Genomic DNA, 27,075 nt, shown 5'->3' with positions numbered 1-27,075 from the left:
AAATTATCCATAAGGAGAGCCATTCGTGGTACTGCAGTAAAACAAACAGGCTGAACAACCAAATAGTAAAATTAACGTCAAGCATACAAACACAAAGCCAAGATGATGTGGTTCAAACTTTGGTATCTCATCCACTTTATAAATGATGAAGTTTTTTTTAAGGAGGGTCTTTTTAACAGAATACACTACATTCAATAGTATTTATACATCTTCAACTAATGCATATTCTACATTTTAATGAAACTGAGGGTGGTTAGGTGCAGGGTCTTCCTTGGCAATGGTAGGCACCTAGATGGGAAAACATAGATGAACCAAAAGACTTGCTGGGGATTTGCTCAGCAGGGTTTATGCAATAAGTCATTTATGAAACGCTGCTGAAAGGAATGATGAGGGTATCTCACTTATTCAAATGGATCCATGAAAATGCAGATTGGATTGGAATTAAATCTCAGCAAGAAACAAATGGCTTTTAATAAATTAAAAACAGCCATTCTGATTGCAATGTCACAATAACAAATATAGTCTAAAGCAACTGATACATTAGAAAATGCACAATTCAGTAACTAGAGAATGCAAAAAAAGGAACTACTTTAAAAAATATTTTAAACGCTAATACTTTCAATTTATTCCAAGGAAAATCACAAATTATTTGAATTTTTAATTGTATTGCAATTACTTACTGTTCTTTTTATACAGAAGAACTTCAAAGCAGTTTGATTCATAGTTGTCAAACGTCTGTCTGACCTTCTCAATGGTCTTCTTATCTGTCAGGTCACCATACATAAAACTGCACAGAGAAAGAGGAAAAGAGCATGATTTAGATTTTCACCTATTCCTGCTTTTGTTGATGATGTGCTCTAATCTTAGAATTGTAATCAACAGGAAACAGGAGGGAAAATGACATTTAGAAACAGTTGCATCATCGTGTAAGTATCTTACAGATTTATTCAATAAAGATATTTATATGTAAATCATTACGGGAATATTTTATGCACCTTACCTGCTCATGCTATATGTAATATGGTCGTAAGTGTGCATTGCAGAACTGTTATATGATGATTATAGAATCCCTACAGTGTGTAAGCAGGCCATTCTGCCCATCGAGTCCACACTGACTCTCCAAAGACCATCCCGCCCAGATCCACCCTCCACTCTATTCCCGCAATCCTGCATTTCCCATGATTAATCCACCTAGCCTGCACAACCCTGAACACTATGGGCAATTTAGCATGGCCAATCCACATAACGGACACATCTTTGGACTGTGGGAGGAAACTGGAGCACCTGGAGGAAACTCATGCTAACATGGGAAGAATGTGCAAACTCCACACAGACAGATCCCTGGTGCTGTAAGGCAGCAATGCTAACCACTGAGCCATTATGCTGCCCCATTATCATTGGCAACCATCCGCATTTGTGTTCACAATGAGCATTTGGGCTATTGTGCTCATTGGAACTCAATAGTCATGCAAATTTCCCAGGGCAAAAACAAGGACTGCAGATGCTGGAAACCAGTTTCTAGATTAGAGTGGTGCTGGAAAAGCACAGCAGTTCAGGCAGCATCCGAGGAGCAGGAAAATCAACGTTTCGGGCAAAAGCCCTTCATCAGGAATTTCCCAGTCTCCTCCAAGGTTAGCCTAAGAGCCACTTCAGCTCAGTGGTGCTACTCATGCGACGAGCAAAAGTCACTCATCACAGGGCAACAAGTCCGAGGAAACACAATTACTTCAGGACACTACAGCCACACATTGGAGTAGAGTACTCCGAGGTGTGCTGCTTAAGATAAAGTTGGAAACTTAAAGATGGAACTGGTTGCAAGGAGGATGAGAGAAATCCCAGAGCTGCAGCTGGAAAAAGCCAGGACATTACAGAAAGGCAGAAATGAATGAAACATTTGTAATTTAGTCAGAGCTTATGTAATAACAATAGAAGAAAATCAGAATATATTTACAAATGTGACCCTACAGGTTTTGTTTAAAAATGTCTATTCGAAACAAAACAAATTGTGAAATAAGAGCTTCAGGCTGCTGTACATTTTGATGCCAGTGTGTGTGTTATACACAGTCAGCCATTCAGACTTATTGTTCATCCCCTTACTGATGAAGTTCAGTTGGAGATTCAAAGGTCCTGAGCTCTGCAAAGGTCATCACATACAGCACAAAAATCATAAAACACTGAATCATAAAGCCACTTCCTGTGGCTCCTGCATTTAGCAGGACACATTGAAACAAGAAAGGATTTGGCTTCTGCAGCATTTCAGGGCCTCTAGATAGAATGATGGTACTGGACCATGTGCTCTATTGAATTTGACACGAGACTCAGCTACTAAGAGTAATGAATGATGACAAGTAACAACATTCAAATTTAAAAGCTCATTTCATTTTATGATAAATAGATAGATTACCTAGACTTTACAACTACTTCTAATATTCTAAATGTCTTTTTTCTTGGAATGTTAAATCATTATTGACAAGTATTCATGATAAAAAGAATAGGATTCCCATCTGGAAAAAGGAGAACAATCTGGATATCATTTGCAGTTGCATCCAGCTATCTTGGGAGATGATCTCTATCTAGGGTTGAATCTATCACTTTGCTTTGAACTTGGTTTGTTGTGGCTGCTTGGGCCAATTCAAGAGTGCCAATCCCTTCCATAGTCAGTACAGGTGAATTGCATTGACCCAAGGTAACTGAAATTTCCTCCTTCCAACGGGTTCTCAATTTCTAGCATCAGGTCTTTTATTTTTTGTCCTTTGCTTTCAGGCATTCCCGACCCAGACAATTTGAGGTCTAGCTTGCAGACATCCTTGTAAAACAGTTGGGGGTGAGCTGGGTAAAGCCCGCCATACAGAATGTCTTTGGGGATGTGACCATCATCAATTTGGCTCACATGGCCTAGCTAATACCTGCGCAGAAATGCCATGGATCCCTGCACACTGGTGGCCTTCCATGCCCAGCACTCTCTTTTGCCACCAAAAGAGAAAATGCTGGAAAATCTTAGCAGGTCTGGCAACATCTGTAAGGAGAGAAAAGAGCTGACATTTCGAGTCTAACTGACCCTTTGTCAAAGCTCTCTTTTGCCAGGAGATCATAAAATTCAGGACAGGCAGTAGAGTTGGACGTTGTTCCGCTGCTTTTCTTGGCTGACAGAAGTTGTCCAAGCCTCGCTGCTCTAAGGAGGGTGCAGAGAACATAAGCCTAATAAACACAGTGCTTAGAAATTTTGGTTGTTTTGCTTCAAGGGACAAATTGCTGGTAATTGTCGATCCTTCAGAGGGAGGGTATCAACATTGATGGAAGGTAGAATCTATACATCCTAGCCCCATAACTTTGGTCTTTCAGATGCTGATGATCAGGGCTATAAGCTGCTGTCAGTCAGCTTCAGTACAGGTTGTCAAGTCAGTAAAGACTTTGTTGTTAGCCTAAACTTTTACAAGTTGAAAAACTTGGCATCAGCTCCGGCCTGCAGCTACACACCTTTGTTTCAGTTGCAGAAGGCATACAATAGCAGTGTACAGAAAAATATGCCAAGAGAGAGCACCAGTCCTGCTGAACTCTATTGCTGACGTTAAAAGCCTTTGATGACATACTTGACTGAATCTAACATAAATACACATATCCTGATGGAAAGAAAAAATGATGGCAAGAGTCTAGGACTCCATCTCTATTGCTGTTGAAGGCCTTGCCGAGGTCTATGAAGGCAATATGGAATAGTCTACACTGCTCACAGCAGTTTTGTAACTGCTGAAATGAGAAAATCAAGTTTGCTTTTGATCTGCTGGCTCTGAAGCCACATCAACACTCACATGAAATGTATGTTTGTGCCGCCATACATATCCAATAGTCTGGCTCCGAAATAAACCATGTTCAAGGTATTCTGAATTGAGCATCAAAGAACTGCACTGAAGTCCATCACCCACTCCTTGCAATGATCAGATAAGACTCTTCACACATGGAAAAAGAGCAGTTTTGAAAGCTGTTTGGTAAAAAATCAGAATATTGAATATACAACTCTCAAGTGGCTGCTACACATCTTTAAGACTTTTTTTTCCTGCAAATGTTCCATTGAAGGGAGCAAAAGATTTAACAGCACGGTGCACATGATGAATGCAGCATTTTCAGTAAACATTTGGGAACTGTAGAAACAAGAAAAGATTCATGACCAAATGAATGCAGTCTCTGAGGTTTGTCATATATGTGAGCAAAGGTTTGTTAGTCCTAGACAAATGGCAAACTAAGTGTATAAATCTTTGAAATAACAGAATGCGTGTAGTTCTAAGATACAATGGTTTTTCTGCTTCTGCTCAGGTAGTTAAGCCACGAAAGTTGTACAGAGCATTGATTTCGCTTTCCTACAATCTACATTGGTTTATGCCTCTATTGTGTGATGATGCTGTCACTTTTAAAAGGTTATTTTGTCCTTTTTTTTAAAAGAAATCGTAAAGGCAGAGATGCCGAAGCATCCAGGGACTTTAATCATGGAAGGGGATTGGCCAGTTCCCCCAGTTCAGATTTTTTCTAGTTTTGGTTTTGGCTGTAGCAGTCACAAGATGTTGGAATCCAGAAGTATTGCAAGCTTCAGTAAAGGATTTCTCTGAAATATCTCTCTGCATGTTGTTCCCTTCAGCCATAAGAATCTGTGTTTGTATTTATGCTTTTTTGCCCAGTGGTATGGTTATGATATGTTACTGTATTGGAACAGTTAATTAGTAATAGTTGCTGCATCGGGTTGGTTACGTTTTCCAACAGGTAAGTTTTGATCTAAATTCCGCTTTCCTTTGTTTATGTTTCAACTGTAGTGTTTAAATAAACTCTGTTTTGCTTAAAGCTGAGTGGTTTGACTAGCTACGTCACACCTGGCACACCCACTTCTCATCTGCCTATAAATAAGAAAAAGTTAGAGTCTAGGCTACCTTCTTAAAATATTTTAAAAGTGCCTGGCCTGGAACCACAATAAAGTTTGAATTCAAAAGAATGGAAATAGTGCCAGATTTTAGACTATATAGCTCAGTATCAAGAACAAGTCAGTCCAAATTAACTTTTAAGTGAAGCTTTTAAATCTATGCAAATAGGTACACACACACACACACACACACACACCATTGAATGCAATAAATATCTGGAATTTAGGGGACACTTCAAAATAATCCAAATTAATTTCTCTGCTGTGCAATGACTAATGTGCATGTAGAGAGTTTTGTCTTAATTGAACTAGAACAATTCATTATGGGTCTCAATTTCAATAATTTACCAATGGAAATGGGGTTCATCTTGGCAGGAGTGCTAGACCTTTACTTCACCCAAAATCATGGATCAGAAAATTAAGCATGCTATGTAATGTCTAAAACTCGACTTTCAAACTGCACTAGTAGATGTCTTTTTGCCAGTGGAGTCTTGCAAAATCACAATTATACACCTTATCAACCTTTGCATACTTGCTTTTGTTTCTGTCTATATCAATGAACAAATGTTGGACAGAATTGCAGCTTCATTTGAAAGAAGAGCATTTCCCACAGTAGTTTCAAAGTAATCATTTAGAGTCATAGAATCATACAGTCCAGAAACAGACTTCCCAATCTGACCTTGTCCCATTTGCCAGCATTTAGCCAATATCCCTTTAAACCTTTTCTATTCACTATCCATCCAGATGCCTTTTAAACATTGTAATTGTACCAGCACTCTGCATGAAAAAGTTGCCCCTTAGGTCCCTTTTAAATCTTTCCCTTCTCACCTTCAACCTGTGCCCCCTAATTTTGGATTCCCCTACACTGGGGAAAAGACATTGACTATTCACCCTATTCATGTCCCTCATGATTATATAAACTTCGATGAAGTCTCCTCTTAGCCTCTGACATTCCAGGGAGAAAAGCCCCAGCCTCTCCCTATAACTCAAACCCTCCAGTACCAGCAACATGCTTGCAAATTCTTTCTGCACCATCTCACGTTTAACAACATCTCTCCTATAGAAGGGTGACCAGAATTGTATGCAATACTCTAAAAGTGGCCTCACCAATGTCCTGTACAGCTGCAACATGACATCCCAACTCCTATACTCAATGTTCTGATCAATGAAGGCAACCTTGCTAAACATCTTCTTCACCACCCTGTCTACCTTTGACATCACTTTCAAGGCACTGTGCACCTGTAGGCCTAGATCTCTTTGTTTAGCAATATTCCCCAGGGCTCTACCATTAACCGTGTATGCCCTGCCCTGGTTGGCCTTGCCAAAATGCAACAGCCCACATTTATCCAAATTAAACGTCTGCCACTCCTTGTCCCATTGGCCCATCTGATCAAAGTCCCATTGTACTCTGAGATAATGTCCACTACACACTGATTTGATGTCATCTACAAACTTACTAACCATACCTCTTACATTCATATACAAATAATTAATATAAATGATGAAAAGCAGTGGACCTGCACCGATCGTTGCGGCACACTGCTGGTCATAGGTCTCCAGTCTGAGACCACCTTCTGTCTCCCACCTGCAAGCCAATTTTGTAGCCAATTTGCTAGCTCTCCCTGGATCTCATGTGACCTAAACTTACTAACAAGCCTACCATGCGGAATCTTGTTCAACACTTTACTGAAGTCCATATAGTCAACATCTACCACTCTGCCTTCAATCTTCTTTGTCGCCTCTTTAAAAAACTCAAGTTAGTGAGACATGATTTCCCACCACTGACCCATGTTGACTATCCCTAGTCAGTCCTTGCCTTTCCAAATGCATGTAAATTTTGTTCCTCAGAACTCCCTCCAACAACTTATCCACCACTGACTTAAGGCTCATCAGTCTATTGTTCTCTGGCTTTTCCTTACAGCCTTTCTTAAAATAATGGCACCGCATTAGCCAACCTCCAATCTTCCAGCACCTCACCCATGGTTGTCGATGATACAAATATCTCAGCAAGGGGCTCAGCAATCTTTTCCCTCGCATCGCACAAAGATGTGGGAAACACCTGATCAGGTCCTTGGGATTTATCTACCTTTATACATTTTAAGGACTCCAGCACCTCCTCTTCTATCATATGAACTCTTTTCAAGAATCACTATTTATTTCCCCAAGTTCCCTAGCTTCCATGTCCTTCTCAACAGTAAATACTGATACAAAATATTTGTTTAGTAGCTCACCCATCTCCTGTGGTTCCACACATAGACAGCCATGTTGATCTTCAAAGGGCCCTATTCTCTCCCTAATTTTTTCTTTGCTCTTAATGTAATTATATAATCTCTTGGATTTTTCTTAACTTGATTTGCCAAAGCTATCTCATGTCCCCTTTTTACCCTCCTGATTTCCCTCTTAAGTATATTCCTACTGCCCTTATTCTCCTCAGGGGATTCACTCGATCCCAGCCGAATATACCTGATATGTGCCTCCTTCTGTTTCTTAACCAGAGCCTCAGTTACTTTAGTCATCCAACATTCCCTACACCTACCAGCCTTGCCCTTCACACTGACAGAAACATACTGTCCCTGAACTCTTGTTTTAAAATGGTGAAGACTGGTATTCATGGTAATTTGATTTGTGCAGAGTTTTTGAAATTATTGGTCAGCTTTTGCTACTTTCCTGGATTGGGCAAGCAAATTATAACTCCAGTACCTTTTTTAAAAAAGCATTTAGGATACTTCTGTCCTATTTTATGGAGACAGGTATTATTTTATTTTTACCAGTTAGCTATACCTAGAGTTCTTATCTCAGAAGTTAAGCACAATTGATATCCTTCATAGCGCATTCTATTCCAAAATGTACTCCAATACATCTCAGCATTAATTTGTTTCAAAAGTAATTCAAACCTTCCATTTTCCCCAAACTAGACTAGTTAATAAGATGGCAATTTTTTTTCTTTGAATTTGCTTTTTAAAAAGTTTAAATAACACAGTGAAAAAGGAATGTGAATGTCACAGCATTAATCATTCTCACTTAATATGAGGAAATGTCTGTACAGTGTATCTAAATTATTGCTATCCACCTGACAGGATAGCAATCAACAGGCTGGATACTGTGCCTGATTGGTGCTGGTAAATTACAAATAAATGGGGTGACAGGTATAAAATGTAACACAATTCTCCTTTTATAGCTACCATAGAGGAGGTGCAAAAGAAAAATTAAATGACAAAAAATGAGGACAAAATAAACAATAGAGGTGATGATTACTGTTTGGTGGCAATTTCTGATATTGCAAATGTATTACGTTAATTCTGCCAGAGAGTGGAACATTTTGTGAGATTTCACGACTCATTTCCTTTCAACACTGCATTAAGTGACATATTTACAAAATATGATAAAGAAAACAATTTATGCTCACAAAACTGAAAATGCCAACTGATTGCATTATACAGACCATTACCAACAGAAAGTCTGCAATTACAGTCAGTGCCAGAAAACTTGAGGCAAGTCAAGCAATATTTGTAATATTCCATCAATGAGAAAAGCACATTGGAATGTTACTGGGTTTATGTAAATGATATAACTGTATGATAAAACAACTGAGAAATAGATGATTTACACAGACCAGAGAATGCAGTAAAAACATTATCTGCAGAAATCAAAATTAATGACTTGAAGCTATTAAGCCTAAGGGAGTAGCAATAAAAAAAAGAAAATCATAATAAGATGTAAGCATTTGGAGATACTGTCACATTGTTCTATTGAAATGAGAGTAAATTATTTCAATTCTACCATAAATATACGAAATGCTTCTCAGACAAAATCCCAGTTTAATTATGACAACGTTTCAGTCATATAGAGAAATACCAATATACAGAAATTGTAACTTCATTTTCTTATTTCTAGTTGAACCAATGACCAATAAAGTAAAAAATATTGAAATGAAATATATGGAAACCAACTAAATCACCAGTAAATCATTTCCATTAGACCAAGTTATTTCGTCCTAATGTTTTTTAAAACAATATTAAATACTGTAGCACCAAGATTCCAACACACTGATTTTATTAGCTTGAATCTTTTTGCATCGTCATCATCATCGACAATCATTTGCTAAGTATGATTGTCCACCTCGGAAATATTTTTACATTTAAACTGTTCAAACAATTTTTCCCGTCACTGTTCTGCTGCTGTTTCTTTGTGAATTCTAACGTGATTAGAACTTTGCCTACCAACAATGTGTTATTCAGGAATGTATCAGATAGAAAAGGGAAGTGATTCCATTTGTTTCAGTGATTTCAAATTATTAGCCATCATTATCTATTCTTTGCAAGTAATTATAATACTTCATCGGTTACAGATGTAATTTATTCATTTTGTAAAAGAAAAGGTTATTATAACATTGGCCTATTTTTTGTAGCTTTGTTCAATTTTACATGCATTATTAATATTGTCAGCATTTGCAAACTACAGGTTACAGAGCAATTGTTCAGTGTTTGTGAAACTGGTTTTTCACAAGTTTAAATATAAACAAATGTGCTCACCTAGTTAGGAAAGATTAAAAAGCTTTCTGCTGTATTCTCATTCACAAAACAAAGTTACATATGATTTCAGAGTCCTTATCTTTATGTTCTGATCTCCAAAACAGTGCCACAGTACCTGTTGATTAACTTCCCTCCTGCCAGAGATCACTTCTATGTTTTCTCAGGCATTCTGCCAATGTCCTTTTTAACATTTCCAAGATTGCTTCACCTTTCAACCCTCTCAAGCTTCATCTCTTCCCAAACAAACACACCCCCCCACCCCCCACCCCACCCCGACCCTCAAGTCCTTTGCTACCTTCTTGGCTTCCAAGTCTCCCCCTTGCAATGCCCTGTGGCAAGCTTACGTGAGGAATGTTATAGTCATGGCACTTCACACTTTCCTGGATGGTAATATAGATGTAAAGAGATTACAGATCCCATTTTCCATGAATTCAAAAGTCTATTTATTTCTCTGTTCCATTCAACCCATCAAGTCTGCTCCATGATTTTTTGATAATCCTCTAACTCTTCTACCTGTTTCAGTCTTCTGAGCTTCCCTTTCCTACTTGTTCTTCTCTATTTGTTTTGTTTCCTGCTGAAATGAATTCCATCAATTGCCACAACAGAGGTGCACTCAACTGTCTGAATGTGCAGTGTCTGTGACAAGGTGAAAAATTCAGCATGTCAACACATTAAGATTATGAGCATAATTATAGAAAAAGCTTTACCTATATACCAAAATGTCAGTATTCATGAACTGCAATTCATGTTCTTATTATCAACAATTCAGACAACTGATGAACAATGACGGAAAAGAATGAAAATGCAGTGTATGGCATCCAATTAAATCACTAGTAACAACCAGACAAAAAGCAACGCTGGAAAAAATTAAATTAAATTAAAACAAAGAAAGCTCTGAACACTCAGAGATCTGGTTAAATATTTGAAATATTAATCCTAACCATCTTCTCTCCACAGGTGCTGCCTGACATGCTGAGCATTTCAAGAATTTTCCGTTTTTATTTGAAATTTGCCGACAGTTGTCACAATGCATTCATCGTTTGCAAATGAGATATCATTGTTCCTTGAGGAGCTCAAAGTAATATCAACAGATGGTTTCTAAGTAACAATATGTCATCAGCTCCCATGGATGATGATCCCACTGAGAACAAGAGCAAAAAAGTTCTATAGTCAGCAATGCAACTGTTCAATAGGGCGATCATCAAAAGGAATCTTAAGTCTTGTCTTGATTCATTGGCCAGTGTTTGCAGTCTGCTCCTAATCATATGTTCTGCATTGACGTAGCTTAGTTTAGCCTGCACAGCCTCACCAAACACAAAGGATGGCTGTAGATACTATCAGTTTAGTGGCCCTTTTGCTTGGAAACAAAACTGAAAATGCACAAATATTTGAAATGGAAATACTTCTTTGCTATGGGGAAAGAGCAGTGATTGTATTTTTAAAGAACTGCCACAGACACAATAAGACAAATGACTTCTCATTTTTTATTCATTTGTAGGACTTGGGCGTCACTGGCTGGCCAGCATTGATAACCCATCCTTACTTGCCCTTGAGAAGGTGGTGGTGAGCTGCCTTCTATAATTAGCTCAGGTATCTATAATTTATCTTCCATATCCTTAATCCAAGGTTCAATGTAACAGGTCCAAGAAGGTTGACCCACAATGCTGGTAGGGAGGGAATTCCATGATTTTGACCCAACGACTGTGAAGGAACGGTGGTATATTTCCAAGTCAGAGTGGTGCGTGGCTTGGAGGAACTTGCAGGTGGTGGTGTTCCCAAGTACCTGAGTCCTTGTCCTTTTAGGTGGAAGTGGTTGTGGGTTTGGAAGATGCTGTCTGAGGATCTTTGGTGAATTTCTGCAGTGTATCTTGTAAATAGTACACACTGCTGCTATTGAGCGTGCCAGTGGTAGTGGGTTTGAATGTTTGTTGATATGGTGCTAATCAAGCGGGATGCTTTGTCCTGGATAGTGTCACGCTTCTTGAGTGTTGTTGGAGATGCACCCACCCAGGCAAGTAGGGTGTTTCCATCACACTCCTGACTTGTGCCTTGTAGGTGGTGGACAGGCTTTGAGGAGTAAGGAGGTGAGTTACTCACTGCTGTATCTCTAGTCTCTGACATGCTCTTGTAGTCACTGTGTTTATGTGGTGAGTCCAGCTGAGTTTCTGGTCAATGGTAACCCCAAGGATGTTGACAGTGGGGGATTCAGTGATGGCAACACTGTTGAATGGCAAGCGGTGGTGGTTTGAGTGTCTCTTATCGATGATGGTTACTGTCTGACATTTGTGTGGTCCGAATGTTACTTGCCACTTATCAGTCCAAGCCTGGATATTGTCCAGATCTTGTTGAATTTCAGCACAGACTGCTTCAGTACCTGAGGAGTTGTGAATGGTGCTGAACACTATGCAATCATTGGCGACACTGTGCAAACATCCTCACTTTTTACCTTATGACAGGGGGAAGGTCATTGATTGAACAGCTGAAGATTGTTGGGCCTGGAACACGACCCTGAGGGACTCCTGAAGAGATGGCCTGGAGCTGAGATGACTGACTCTGCACAACTACAACCATCTTCCTTTGTGCCAGGTATGACTCTAACCAGTGGATGTTTGCCCTCAATACCCATTGATTCCAGTTTTGGCAGGGTTTCTTGACGTCATACTTGGTCAAATGCGGCCTTGATGTCAAGGGCTATCACTCTCACCTCACCTCTGGAACTCAGCTCTTTTGTCCATGTTTGAACCAAGACTATAATGAGGTCAGGAGCGAGTGACCTTGGCGAAACTCAAATTTGGTGTCACTGAGCAGGTTATTGCTGAGCAGGTGCCACTTGATAGCACTGTTGATGACACCTTCCATCCCTTTACTGATGATGGAGAGTAGACTGATTGGGCAGTAATTGGCCGGGTTTGATTTGTCCTGCTTTTTGTGTTCAGGACATATCTGGGCAATTTTCCACATTGTCGGGTAGATGCTAGCGTTGTAACTATACTGGAACAGCTTGGCTAGGGGAGGAGCAAGATGTGGAGCACACGTCCTCAGTACCAATGCCAGAATGTTATCAAGGGCCATTGCCTTCGCAGCATCCAGTGCCTCCAGCTGTTTCTTGATATAGCGTGGAATCGAATTGGCTGGAGACTGGTATCTGTGATCCTGGGAACCACAGGAGGAGCTCAGGATTCTTCATCCACTCAGCACGTCTGATTGAAAATTGTTGTGAATGCATCAGCCTTATCTTTTGCACTGATCCATCACTGAGGATGGGGACATTTGTGGAGTCTCCTCCTCCAGTGAGTTGTTCAATTGTCCACCACCATTCATGAACGGATGTGAAAGGACTGCAGAGCTTAGATCTGCTCCGTTGGTGATGGAATCGCTTAGCTCTGTCTATCACTAGCTGTTTATGCCGTTTGGCACACAAGTAGCCCTGTTCAGTAGCTTCACCAAGTTGACACCTCATATTTAGGTATGCCTGATGCTGCTCCTGGCATACTCTCCTGCACTCTCCATTGAACCGGGGTTCATCCCCACACTTGATGGCAATGGTTGAGTGGGGGATGTGCCAGGCCATGAGAGTATAGATTGTGCTGGAATACAGTTCAGCTGCTGTTGATAGCCCACAGCACTTCATGGATGCCCAGTCTTGAGCTGCTGTATCGGTTAGAAGTTTGTCCCATTTAGCACAGTGATAGTGCCACACAACACGATGGAGGTAATTCACGATGTGAAGGCAGGACTTCATCGCCACAAGGACAGTGCGGCGGTCACTTTTACTATACTGTCATAGACAGATACGTCTGCATCTGAGGTCAAGTATGTTTTTTCGTCTTGTTGGTTCCTTCACCACCCATCGCAGACCCACTCTAGCAGTTATATCCTTTAGGACCCAACCAGCTTGATTAGTAATGCTTCCGCTGAGCCACATTTGGTGGTGGACATTGAAATCCCCCACCCAGAGTACATTTTGCACCCTTGCCCCCCTCAGTGCTTCCTCCAAGTGTTGTTCAACATGGAGAGGTACTAATTCATTCGCCGAAGGAGGACACTACATGGTACCCAGTAAGAGGTTTCCTTGCACATGTTTAACCTAAAGTCATGAGACTTCATGGGGTCTGGAGTCGGTGTCAAGGTCTCCCAGGGCAACTCCCTCCCAACTATGTACCAACGTGCCGCAACCTGTACTGTGTCTGTCCTGCCGGTGGGACAGGACATATCCAGGGATGGTAATAGTGGTGTCTGGGGTGTTATCTGTAAGGTATGATTCTGTAAAAATGACAATGTCAGGCTGATGCTGTGGTCCTGCATGGAGAGAGGAAGAATGACTGACAGAATCAGAATACAAAGCCCTCTTGTGTGTTTAACACAGGAGCCAATTTTAACATCGAACAGTCTTAAAATATGTGGAGGAGAGGGCAGCAATATAAAATGATTGTTTTCAGGCATGAGATATTTTAATTCCCAGACTTCCTCTGCAAGCTGCCAGTCAGCTGTCTGTCTGTGGGAAGTGATTAGGAAGCAGAGCTGGTTAGTGGGAGGCAGCAGCAGTCTGAGTGGCCAGAAACAACCAGACAGCAGGAGAGAAACATTCAGCAGCTAGCAACAAGACTCAGAGAGACAACCTCAGCAGGACCATGGGCAAGAAGGAAGGAGTGTGTGGCATTCATTTATCTTCCTAACCCCATTTTCCATTTACCTTGAAGAGCATTTTCAGTGTCCCAATAAATGCTGATGCAGTGTGAAAGCTGCTTCCCCAGTCTGGTACAAATTACAATGTGACCAAAGTTCATAATTTATATTGTTTCACAGTATGAGGGTGTCACTGTTATTTCTTATTCGGAAGTTTGAAACTTGCTAGGCTACATTAAGATTCATCCACTGTGGTGCAGTCTTGTTCTGAAGAAAAGTCACTGAACTTGAAATTTTAACATTGCTTTCTGTTAGCTGATGCCACCAGACCTGCTGAATTTCTCCAGCAATTTCTGTTTTTGTTAGTGCAGTTTTGAATCACTTATAAGCCAGAATAGATAAGGATAGTTGTTTTTTTTACCTCCTAAACCAATTAGGGAACCAATTTGGTTCTTATAACAATCCAACAGTTTTATGACTACCTTTACTGATGCCAATATCTTTTATTTCTAGATATATAAATCTGAGTCTAAGTTCTCAAAACCCAACCTAGGATTTAGCCAGGCTTCTGGAGTGTTGGTTCTTGTCTCTCTGCTTCTTTACAATGGGCTTTCAATTTGCATCAACCTCTGAACCCATAATGACATTAAAATTGTTATGGATTTTACACATGGATGAGAAAATTTCCTTCTTTTCTCACTTCTCAGCTGAGCCTAATAATATTTTAGAGAAGAAGTATTTTAAGCCCTTACATGCTATGATTTTTCAGAAAGACAGGCTTTCTTTTACACTTAAACCAAATGAAAGGATAAATGCTTATGTTTCACAGCACACAACATGCAAGCACAACAAACGCCCATTGCTTTTCCACACCAAATACACACCACAAGAAATGATGACATCTAAAGTTTACTCTCAAAGAACAAAAGAAAAAGAAAATAATTCTCACGAGTTCACAAGATGGTAGGTAAAACATTGCAGGCCTGAAGGATTCCCTCTTAATGCTCTGAATATTGGTGGTGACACATTCACGATGATTCACCCCAAACAAAAAGAAATTTCTGGTTGCCCAGCCAAAGTTGTTGAGCCCCTGAAGTGAAGATTTATAATTTTGCAGCTTAAATGATGCAATCTTCTCCCAAGGATAAATTTTGAGACAGGCTCCACCCATTTCTCAGGGATAGATGGCTTCCTTATTGTCTTCAGATCTCATCTTCTCCCAGACTGACCAGACTGGGCTGTTCGCAAAGTAACTTCCATCTCAAGTTAATTTCAATCATATTACCACAGAATCAGGATTTCCATTGTCCACACAAGGTCTGATGTCATAAGCCAATGTCACGTGACAGGGACTGAATGCTGGTCATTCACATCTTCCTGCGCTAAGATGGCTTCTCATGGCACTTGTTAGATTTCAAACAGAAATCAAGGTTATATCTGAGATTCTGTAAATAACCGACAACAGGACCCATAAAATTCCCCGAGTCACCTTATTGCTCCTTAATACTCTTCAATGAAAGGTCTGCACACAAATATGAACATTTTAATGGTATACAGAGTCAGACACTTGCCTTTTCACCTCTCCCTTCCTCACTATCCTGGGCCCAAAAACACCTTATAGGTGAAGGAATGATCTACATATACTTCTTTCAATCTAATTTACTGTATTCACTGCTCACAATGGCAAGATCAAACGCAGATTGACCATGTTGTAAAAAATGTCTCCTTTGTCTATAAGAATGACCCTAAACTTCTAGATGCTTGTCAACTCAGTATACCTTCTTGCTCCCACACTAATAGTTCCATCACAGGCTTGCTTGTCAGTGAAGGCCAAAGGAAGCTGGCAGAAATAACACTTAATTTTCCAATGAACACTTTACAGCTATCAGAACTCAACATTGAGTTGAACCACTTGACATCATGAACACTGCTCTACAATCAGATGACGCCATTTCTCTCCACGCACCTGCACCCCTCTCCTCATAAATGCCTTGTTTGTATCAATTTTCTTTTAGCAAAGCCAATATATTTATGATTATCTAAAGCAATCCTTAATAGCTTTTTCGCATGAAGATCAGATTTAGGATAAGGGGTAGCAGGTTTAAAACAGAGATGAAAAGAAATTATTTCTCCCAAAGGGTCATCAATCGGTGGAAATCACTTCCCCAGAGCATGGTGGATGCTGGAACATTGTATAAATACAAGGAGAGATTGGCTGATTTTTCATTGGTAACTGGTTGAAAGGTTATGGAAAGTGACAGAAAAGTTGATCAGCCATGATCACCTCAAATGGTGGAACAGGTTCAAGGGGCTGAATTGTTTATTCCTGCTCCTAGCTCTTATGTTCTTATTAGCAATCCCTTTGTGTTTTGCTCAGGGCACCCTCACTATCTTCATTCACCCCACCTCCCCCTTCATCAGGAACATAAATAATAATTTTCCAGCCCTGTTTAGTTCTGCAGAAGAATCTGTTTCTCTGTCCACAGATGTTGCAAAACCTGCTGAGTTTCTCCAGCATTTTCATTTTCCTTTTATCTGCAGATATTTAGCATCCACAGTATTTTTCTCTCATCAGACATGATTTAATTCATGTCTGTACAGAAACCACAAAAGAAGTCACCTGACTCTGCACTTCATAGTGTGAGATAATTGTTCACAGTTCACGTTACCTTTTACAAGTAAGTTATCAATTTCCTAATGCTTTTTGTGGGCATTTGATTCAACCATAACACAATTCCAACTAACAGTCATTGAATTTTCCATTGTAAAGAACATTCTCAATCCATGACATTGAGGTTGGTTAAAAAGGTTAGCCACAATCTACTTAACTCTTTTTTTCACTTCTTACCTTCAAATAAGGACTAATCCTTAATCCAGTGTCCATCCTAGAATATTATAATGTGTTAGACTTTCAACACACTAATATGATCACCCAATTGCATAAATTATCCCAAATTGATTAATCTTTTGAAGTGAATCCTTTCCTGGTGACTGTAATCCCCATGAATAATGGAGCACAACACAAATGAATTATCTCCTTTTATACATCAAACTCCAAAGTAAAAAGAATTCATTGAGGTTTCTGTTGAGCCAGTGCTTTCCCTGGGTATCGAAATCGGCCTTTCTTTTTCCTACTCTAGACTTTCTTGTAGTTACAAACCAAGGACACTATTTTGAGAGGCAATTTGGTGTTCTTTTTCGACAATAGAACTGAGGTTGACCGAGGTGACTTTCCATCTTTGGCAGCGAGCTCCCGTGTTGGAGCCAAGGTATCAGATGAATCATTCTCTAAATGTCCTTTCCTGTAAGAATTATGATATTAGGATTGCTGAGGTTAAGCTTTTACAAAGATAACTGAATATCTGAAGTGGAGATAGACACAGTGGGCAGATGCTTCTCCTTAATGTTGTGGCAAGAGCAAAGGTCGACATCATGATAAAGAAGGTGAGAATGTAAAAAAAACAGATTCTTGACCTCAAGAAAAATTTACCTTATTTCCCCTTCAAACCTTAAATTCCCCTGCTGGAACTGCCCTTGAGTGTAGACAATCTTATTTCATTCATCTTATTTAAAGCCTTAGCTCAACCTATTTACATCCCACTTCACTGTTCCACTGAGGAACTGGATGGTACAAATTCCTGCCATATAAATTAAAGTGGCTATCTGGTGGCCAAAGCTTGCTGAATGCCTGCCCCAACTATCAAGCAACTGCTTTTATAGAACAATATCTCTGCAGGCCCTTGACTACCATCTTCTAAAAGTTGGCAAGTTGGCATTGACAAACCACCAGCCTCACCACATCATCATGCCTACTCTTGGATCAACTCAGACACCACTTTAGCCTTTCAACACTTGACTTTGAAGATGTTGGATACCTACAACTTACTTTCGTCTGCCAAGTCACTTTGCATGCAGGGACAGCCACGCATCGGTACCATGCTTTTGTGCTGACATCTTACGGTTCTTTGTTTGTTAGCACGCACTCACTTTAGGTACAGGCTGAGTGGGTCACCTTTCTTTCTTAACGCAAAAGAAAGCCTCTGTGACTTATCTTACTTTTCAACACAAGCGAGAAGCGAGCAGCTTGTGACAGTGGATAACACTGGAGTAAATGTTTCAGCCAGACAGGGAGTGGATGGCACGGTGTGCCACCAATGTCTGAGCTGCAGCGCAAACCAGGACAATACCTCAAGGGGAAGGATCTTTGGCAGGGTGAAGGGAGACGAAAGTCATTCAAGGGACTCACCTAATTACAGGATGTTGACCACAGTAAATTCTGCAGGTCAGTTGCAACCAGTCCAGACACTTCAGGTCGGTCAGTCAGGGTGCTACTGAGACATCAGTCAGGGGGTCACCCACTTTGTCCTGCAAAGAGACGAAGGGACACTACCTATGCCCTCCAGTGCATTGAGTCAACATGCTGTTGACAATATGGACAAGAGTTTTCACATAATTAAATCTAATGTCTACTAAAGCATGAACAAACTCAAGTCCCACATTTTGCAGCAATCTGTGTTATAATATTGGTACTGAATTTACAATGCTATGTTCCTAACTTGGACGTACAGTTACAGAACAATAATTCACCACATTCCCTGTAGACCTCTGTTCCATTATCACACTCTGCAATCAGAAAGGAGTGACCCTGTTGCTTAATCACAGAGTCACTCAGCCATACCAGCAAAATAAATTTGCCTCATTATGCTTCAGTGAGAGCAGTGAACCAAGGTGCTTCTTTGAGTTCTACCCTAAATTTCTTTCAGCAAAAGCAGTGTATTTTATAATTGTCTCTAAATTAATTCCAGAATCATGTATAGTGAGCATGCAATGGATTATTGCTTTTCTTCTTTTCATTTCAGTTTATTTTAGTCTCTCTGAAAGCATTACAGAAGTACCATGTTGATTCAAATTATTTGTCTCATTTTGGTCATTTTATATTTACAAGCTTACCAGGGTAAATCAATGAATATCGTCAGCAACTAAATTGATTGTTAAAAGAAACTTAGCACAGATTAAACAAAATCAATTTCTTCCAATTTAGAACGCATTATCTCTCAAGGTACAAACCAAGTTCCTTTTATCCTTCCAATAATGTTTACAATAAGTCTTGCTTGGCGATAGAGGTAGATAGATTCTTGGTAGGCAGGGAATGAAGGAGTTTTTCTTTATTCATTCATGGGACATGGGTGTCACTGGCTGGGTGTCATTTATTGTCTGTCCCTAATTGCCCTGGAGAAAGTGGCGGTGAGCTGCCTTCTTGAATCACTCCAGTCTGCTTGCTGTAAATTGACCCACAATGCCCTCAGTGAGATAATTCCCAGATTTTGAGCCAGCGACAGTGAAAGAATGGCAATATATTTCCAAGTCAGGATGGTGAATGGCTTTGAGGGAACTTGCAGGGGGTGGTGTTCCCATATATCTGCTGCCACCTCTGCTGAGTGTCTCCTGCGGGTGGGACTGGTCACATCAAGAGATGGTGAAGACAGCATCTGGGACATTATCTGCAAGGTATGATTCTGTGAGTATGACTATGTCACGCTGTTGCCTGACTAGACTGTGAGACAGTTCTAGTTTTGGCACGAGCCTCATGTTTTTTTTTTATTAATTCATGGGAGATGGCATTGCTGGCAGGACCAGTATATATTGTCCGTCTCTAGTTGCACTTGAGAAGATAATAGTGAGCTGCTTTCTTGAGCCGCTGCTGTCCACGTACCGTAGTTTGACCCACAATGCCCTGAGGGAGGCAATTCCATGATTTTGACACAGCTAAAGTGAAGGAACAATGATATACTTCCAAGTCAGGATCGTTGGTGGCTTGGAGGAGAACTTGCAGATGGTGGTGTTCCCATGTATCTGCTGCCCTTGTCCTTTGAGATGGAATTACTCATGGGTTTGCAAGGTGCTGTCAAAGATCTTTGGTGAATTTCTGCAGTGCATCTTGTAGATGGTACACACTGCTGCTTCTGAGCATCAGAGAATGGATGATTGCGGATGTGATGCTAATCAAGTGGGCTGCTTTGTCTGAGATGATGTGAAGCACCAGGGACCTGGGTTTGACTGAAGTCTTGGGTGACCGTCTGTATGGAGTTTGCACTTTTTCCCTGTGTCTACACAGGTTTCCTCTGGGTGCTCCAGTTTTCTCCCACAGTTGAAAGATGCACAGTTTAGGTGAATTGGCCATACTAAACAAAGTTGCCCTGTCGTGCACAGGAACATCACATACATAGTGTAGGACTACTCAAAATTGCCAATGTTTGACCAAATGCACAGTTAAGCTTCCAAGATGGATCCCAAGATAGCCTGGCAGTGATGAGAATTCGCACCTACGACAAATGGGAGAATAGACAAGCAGGATACTATAAGAGCACGATGTATAGTCAATGGAGAAAGTTTGTAAAGCCACCTCAAGAAAATTTGCTCAGCCTTGCACAGAGAAACCCTCCACAAAACAAGGCAAAATGCCACTTAGCTGATGCCTACTAATAGTCAGCCTGTAAACTAATTTTGAGAACATAAAACAAACTCGTATTAAGGTTTTTGTAGCCTTGCGCTTACAGGACGTCATTTGCAGCAGTAAAAAGGCTGCAGAATTTTACTCAGAATTTTAGGCAAGCATTTAGTTAAGGTCTCACAGAGTTTTATGAACGTTATGACATGATAATGTTCAAGTGCATTGGTGTGTTCAAGACTAAATAAATGGCACTCAACAATAACATGTTGTGATAAATTTCAATCACTTAGCAAGATACAGAAGATAATACCCTCCAGTGCCGAACTGTTCTTAAGTCCAGTAATAACTCCAGAACGTTGTTACCCATTAATGCTTCATCACTGATTTGTCAAATGAAAAATACCAAAGGATGGTTTCCCTTCTTAAACTGCTATAGTAAAGCACCTCTGCGGCAGTGCTATAATAATAGCATCCGAGCAATACCAAGGCAAATAGACCTGTATCATTGATTTGAGAATACATCCAAGCCATGGTTTTGCTTCCATTGGTACCATGTATCGTTTGCTGGTGATCCTGAAGGATTGCTTTCAATTCCACCAACTGTAAAATATCTTATGGATGACCTCAACAGCTTCCTTCCATTAAAGAAAAATACAATACAAGTCAAACAAGTAAGCAGCACTTCATTAGTTATGCCTGTGTAACCATGTTACAAATAAAGAATAAAACATTCCATTTACCTGCAGGTACTGCTTTTCTGCATTACTTCAGCACGATGGTATCCAGATAACTTGCAAAATCCATCATTACTGTACACTATGGGCCAGTCTACAATCTGAGCATTTCCAAGTAAGAAGCTTGTCTCTATAAAATGTAAACAAACAATTACAAGTTAAAACAGTACAGTTTGGTAATAGCATGCCATTCAATAATGCATTTGTTGGACTAGATTTGGAAGTACGTGTATTGCGGATATTGATCTCCACATAGTATAATTACTATTCATATGTGCAAAACAAAATCCACAATATCATCAGGTTAATTTATAATCTGACCAACACACTTTCTACTTAATACAAATCCACACTCTACATAATTAAATTCACTGCATTCAAAGAATGTACATTCAACATTATGTAGAGTCAAATGAGACAACAGTGTTTTGCTAAATTGACAGTAATGAGTTAAAACTAATTCTTGCTATATGACTTCCCTTCATGAACAATAAACCATGTACAGAAAGGAATAGTTAGTGTGACATTATATTGCAGCAAGAGGATTTTGCTCCTGGTATGCAAAACACAGCCCACAAAGATCTCTGTCACACAAACAGCATGTGAACGAGTCCTGATTAGCAGGAATATGCTCTAGAATGTTTAAGAGCTAATGATAGGATCCTCCCTAAGAGCAGGATAATTTAGTAACAACATGGTGTAAACTGGTTCCTAAAAAATCAAGAGATTCCATAGAATCTTTGATATTATCTTCGGTGTTATTCTTTCATTCAAGAACTCATTGACAATACCCAGAAAGGACTACCATTTATATAGGATTGTTAACAATTTCAGGTCGCCCAAAACCCTTTACAGACAATGAAATAATTTACAGCAGTCCCTGAGGTAATGTCAGAAACACATCAGCCAATTTGAATGGCGCCACAAAATAAAATATGATAATGATCAGGTAATACGTTCAGTTACATTGGTTCAGAGATAAATATTGACAAAGACATTGGTCAAATTTTTCTGCAGTGTATCAAAACTAATCACAAATAGCATGTTTGGAAATAATTGCAATTTGGACAATAGCTAACCTTAGGAGTGAATCTAACAACATCAGATATAATTGGACCTTCCCTGGCCCATTCAACCTTGCTGATGTTTTGCATCGCAAATTGCTGGAAGTTGAAAGCACTACAGCAACTGAACATCTGAGACCCGAGTAAACAGGGCAGCCAACTGCGTATACTTCCTTAAACTGATTGAAGGACTGTGAAATAAACTGCACCAGGACCAAGAATTGGAGATGCCGGTGTTGGACTGGGGTATACAAAGTTAAACACCAGGTTATAGTCCAACAGGTTTAATTGGAAGCACACTAGCTTTCGGAGCATCGCTCCTTCATCAGGTGGTTGTGGAGAACACAATTGTAAGGCACAGAATTTATATCAAAAATTTAGTGTGATGTAACTGAAATTATACATTGAAAAATACCTTGATTGTCTGTTGAGTCTTTCATCTGTTCGAATACCATGATAGTTTCACTTCTTTCATGTGTAAATCACAAAACCTTTTTTAAAAGTTGCATTCTCAGGTTAACTGTAACAATTGGTGTTCGCTAGACAATATGTTGAAGGTGTTAGCCTCCCTGTGTTCTCTGTCTATGCCATGATATTTAGATTGATTCTAATCTAAAAAGTGAGATAACAGAGTTTTACATGAATTCATGCAGTTTTTGAGCAAAGTACAATGTAACCCTGCAAGTACAAATTCACCCCACAAAACATATGTATATGTGTGCATATGGGTCTTTGTGTCTGTCTGTGTGTGTGTCTGTCTGTCTGGGTTGGGGGGATTGTGAGTGTGAGAGAGAGTGTATATATGTGTGTAGAGTGTCTCAAGTCTTTGAGGGGGTGCATGTGTGAGGGTGGGATTGTGTGTGCCTGTAAGGGTGTGTGTGTGTGTATCTGTGTATATGTGTGTCCATGTGTATGTGTGTGTATAGGAGTGGCTGTGTGTGTGTCGGTGTATGTGTATAGTGCAATGTGATCACCTGTAGTGTGAGATGGACCCAAGGTCCCGGTTGAGGCCCTCCCTATGGGTACCGAACTTAGCTATCAGCCTCTGCTCCTGAAGAAGGGCTTATGTCCGAAACATCGTTTCTCCTGCTCCTGGGATGCCGCCTGACCTGCTGTGCTTTTCCAGCAACACATTTTTCAGCTCTGATCTCCAGCTTCTGCAGTCCTCACTTTCTCCTATCAGCCTCTGCTCAGCCACTTTTCGCTGCTGTCTGTCCTGAAGTCCGCCTTGGAGGATGGCCACCCGAAGGTCCAAGGTCAAATGTCCTGGACCGCTGAAGTGTTCCCCAACTGGGAGGGAACACTTTTTTTTAGATTAGATTAGATTACATTATAGTGTGGAAACAGGCCCTTCGGCCCAACAAGTCCACACCGACCCGCCGAAGCGAAACCCACCCATACCCCTACATTTACCCATTACCTAACACTACGGGCAATTTAGCATGGCCAATTCACCTGACCCTGCACATCTTTTGGACTGTGGGAGGAAACCGGAGCACCCGGAGGAAACCCACGCAGACACGGGGAGAACGTGCAAACTCCACACAGTCAGTCGCCTGAGGCGGGAATTGAACCCGGGTCTCAGGCGCTGCGAGGCAGCGGTGCTAACCACTGTGCCACCGTGCCAACCACTGTGCCACCGTGCCACTTTTGTCTGTTGATTGTTGTGCGGTGCCCATTCATCCATTGCTGTAGCCTTTGCTCAGTTTCCCCAATGTACCTTGCCTCAGGGCATCCCTTGCCTGCAATGTATAAGATAGACAACGTTGGCTGAGTCACATGAGTACCTGCTATGCACATGGTGGGAGGTGTCCCCATGCGTAATAGTGGTATCCACACTCTGACACGTCTTGCAGCGCCTACCATGACAGGGTTGTATGGACGCGTCAGAGTGTGGATATGGATACCATCATTACACGTGGGGACATCTCCCACCATGTATGTGGTAGGTACTCATGTGACTCAGCCAACATTGTCTATCTTATACGTTGCAGGCAAGGATGCCCTGAGGCATGGTACATCGGGGAAACCGAGCAAAGGCTACGGCAACGGATGAATGGGCACTGCACAACAATCAACAGACAGGAGTGTTCCCTCCCAGTTGGGGAACACTTCAGCTGTCCAGGACATTCGACCTCGGACCTTCGGGTGGCCATACTCCAAGGCGGACTTCAGGACAGGCAGCAGAGAAAAGTGGCCGAGCAGAGGCTGACAGCTAAGTCCCATACTCATAGGGAGGGCCTCAACTGGGACATGGGTTCATGTCACATTACAGGTGACCACCATCGCACTATACATGCACATACACACAGACACACATTTACACAGACATGCATGCAGACACTTGCACACAACCTTACAGACACACACACACTTCCACACTCACACATGCATCCTCTCAAAGACTTAGACCACGCTACACTCACTACACACACATATACCCTCTCTCTCACACTTGCAACCCCCCCCAACCCAGACAGAGACACACACACACACACAGACACAAAGACTCACATGCACACTTATACATATATTTTGTGGGATGAATTTGTACTTGCAGAGTTACATTGTACTTTGCTCAAAAACTGCATGAATTCATGTGAAACTGTGTTATCTCACTTGTTAGATTAGAATCAATCTAAACATCATTGCATACACAGAGAACACAGGGGGCTAACACCTTCAACATATTGTCTAGCTAACACCAATTGTTAGTTAACCTAAGAATGCAACTTTTAAAAAACGGTTTTGTGATTTACACATGAAAGAAGTGAAACTATCATGGTATTCGAACAGATGAAAGACGCCACAGACAATTGAGGTATTTTTCGATGTATAATTTCAGTTACATCATACTGTAAACTTTGGATATAAATTCTGTGCCTTACAATTATGCCTTCCACAACCACCTGATGAAGGAGCGTCGCTCCGAAAGCTAGTGTGCTTCCAATTAAACTCTATTGGACTACAACCTGGTGTCGTGTGATTTTTAACCCAGGACCAAGAAGGAAGTATAAATTAGAATAGGTGAAACTAATAGCCAATGAGGTACAGAAAAAAAATTAAAGGGAGGGAAAGAAAGTGAGAAATTGAGAGAGAAAAAAAGTTAGAAAAGTAAAACAAAGTTAACATTTTAAAAAGGGTTAGTTGACAATAATCAACAATTAGCACTTAATTGAAAGGATTTTTGACAGGCAACACAACTTTAATTAACTCTGTGTGGCTCCATAATAGCTCCTTGCGTTACTTCAGGCCAGGTCTAATGAGAATTTAATTAGTTAATTAATTGGTCAAATTCAGTTCATAGCCAATGTGCAGAGACAGCAGCTTTATGTCACCCAATGAATTTTAATGGTGACATACAGAAAAACGCCATTTTCAGAATGCTAACAGCAGAGCAGTATAACTCCAACAGCAACTTCTGTATTTCTGCATTTAATTGTGTGCCTGCCGGCCTTTGCTCAGAAATAATAGGGATCTCTATTGGCCTCACTTTGATCTTGACACCAACTTATAAGCCACTGTTCAGCTGCATAACTATCTGGGTTTTCACTCCCCAAGTCAGACAGCAGAAGTCAGGAATTCTCCCTGCAAACCAAGACAACCTTAAAATAAAAAGTCTCCTAAACTGCCAAATCTTTGTTCAGGTGAAGTGTCCAGATGCAGTTGGGCCCACCGCCCAAGTACTCAAACTGAAGTTTGCCACAGCGAATGCCGAGTGTCGAAGTAAGGTTTTTAAAAGGTTTTCCTGTGTTCTATGGGACTATTCTGTGTCCTATCATCCTGCCCCACTAGCTACCTGATGAAGGAGCAATGAACAAAAGTTTATCCTTCCAAATAAACCTGTTGGACTATAACCTTGCATTGTGTGATTTGTATCTTTGTCCACTCCAGTCCAACACCAGCACCTCCACACTCTGAAACTTGAGAATGACAACTGACAGTCCCAGTTCTTTTGGTAAATATATCCTTTAGCCCTCTCCCCTCACAACCACTCACCCATTCCCCATGCTTTATACCTAACAATCCATAGCACCCAACTCCAATGTCCCCCTATCACCAACTTATGCCAACCCACCCACCACCCTTTACCCATACATCCTCTAAGAAGGGAAATCTTAAAGTAACAGAGAAAACTAGCCAGAAATATAAAAATGATCTGTAAGAATTTCTGTAGATAATTAAAAATGAAGAAAAGACTTAACTAAGTAGGCATCAGTCTTATAGAAAGAGAGCTTGGAGAATTTATAATGGAATAAAAGCAGGGAGGTTATGCTTCAATTATTCAGGGAATCGGTAAGACTACATATGGAGTATTGTGCACAGCACTGATCTTATTTAAGGAAGAATGGAAATGTGTTTGAAGCAGGCTTGTGAGAGTATTGTTTAAAATGGATGGATTGTCTTATGGTGAAATGCTGGACAGGCCAGCCTTGCATGTGTTGGAGTTTCAAAAAATCACAGGTGACTCAACTGAAGCATATAAAATCCTGAAGGGCCTTCGCAGGTTGTATGTGGTGAACGTAGAAGGAGGGGTCACTGTTTAAAAATAAGGGGATACAAATTTAAGACAGATGAGGAAAATTCTTTTTACACACAAAGGGTAGTGAGTCTTTGAAATGTTCTTGTAGGGAAGCAGCTCCTTGAATATTTTTAAGGATAGATTTAAGAATAAGCAATTAAGTGAAAGGTTATTAAGGATGAAATAAAGCTCTATAGTCTTCACCATATTAAAGAAAATCATGAAAGCTCAGTTAAATCATTT

The 27,075-nt window shown here is 40.5% G+C and overlaps 1 protein-coding gene across 2 annotated transcripts in view; it reads right to left on the bottom strand.

Annotated features, from left to right (window-relative positions):
• kcnh5b (potassium voltage-gated channel, subfamily H (eag-related), member 5b) overlaps positions 1 to 27,075 on the bottom strand; it is a 319,253-nt gene that overhangs the window by 246,310 nt on the left and 45,868 nt on the right. For both annotated transcript variants that reach the window (XM_043697222.2, XM_043697223.2), the window contains exons 2-3: positions 21,253 to 21,376; positions 681 to 787 (exon numbers count right to left, since the gene is read on the bottom strand). In XM_043697222.2, the coding sequence (XP_043553157.1) occupies positions 681 to 787; positions 21,253 to 21,376 (231 nt within the window). The remainder of the gene's footprint in view (positions 1 to 680; positions 788 to 21,252; positions 21,377 to 27,075) is intronic.

Source organism: Chiloscyllium plagiosum, unplaced genomic scaffold (genome assembly GCF_037043375.1).
Source record: "Chiloscyllium plagiosum isolate Xiang-an unplaced genomic scaffold, Cpla_swu_hap1 HiC_scaffold_8, whole genome shotgun sequence".
Lineage (NCBI taxonomy): Eukaryota > Metazoa > Chordata > Chondrichthyes > Orectolobiformes > Hemiscylliidae > Chiloscyllium > Chiloscyllium plagiosum.
The sequence above is the reverse complement of the archived record's forward strand: the minus strand, read 5'-3'. Positions and strand labels throughout refer to the sequence as shown.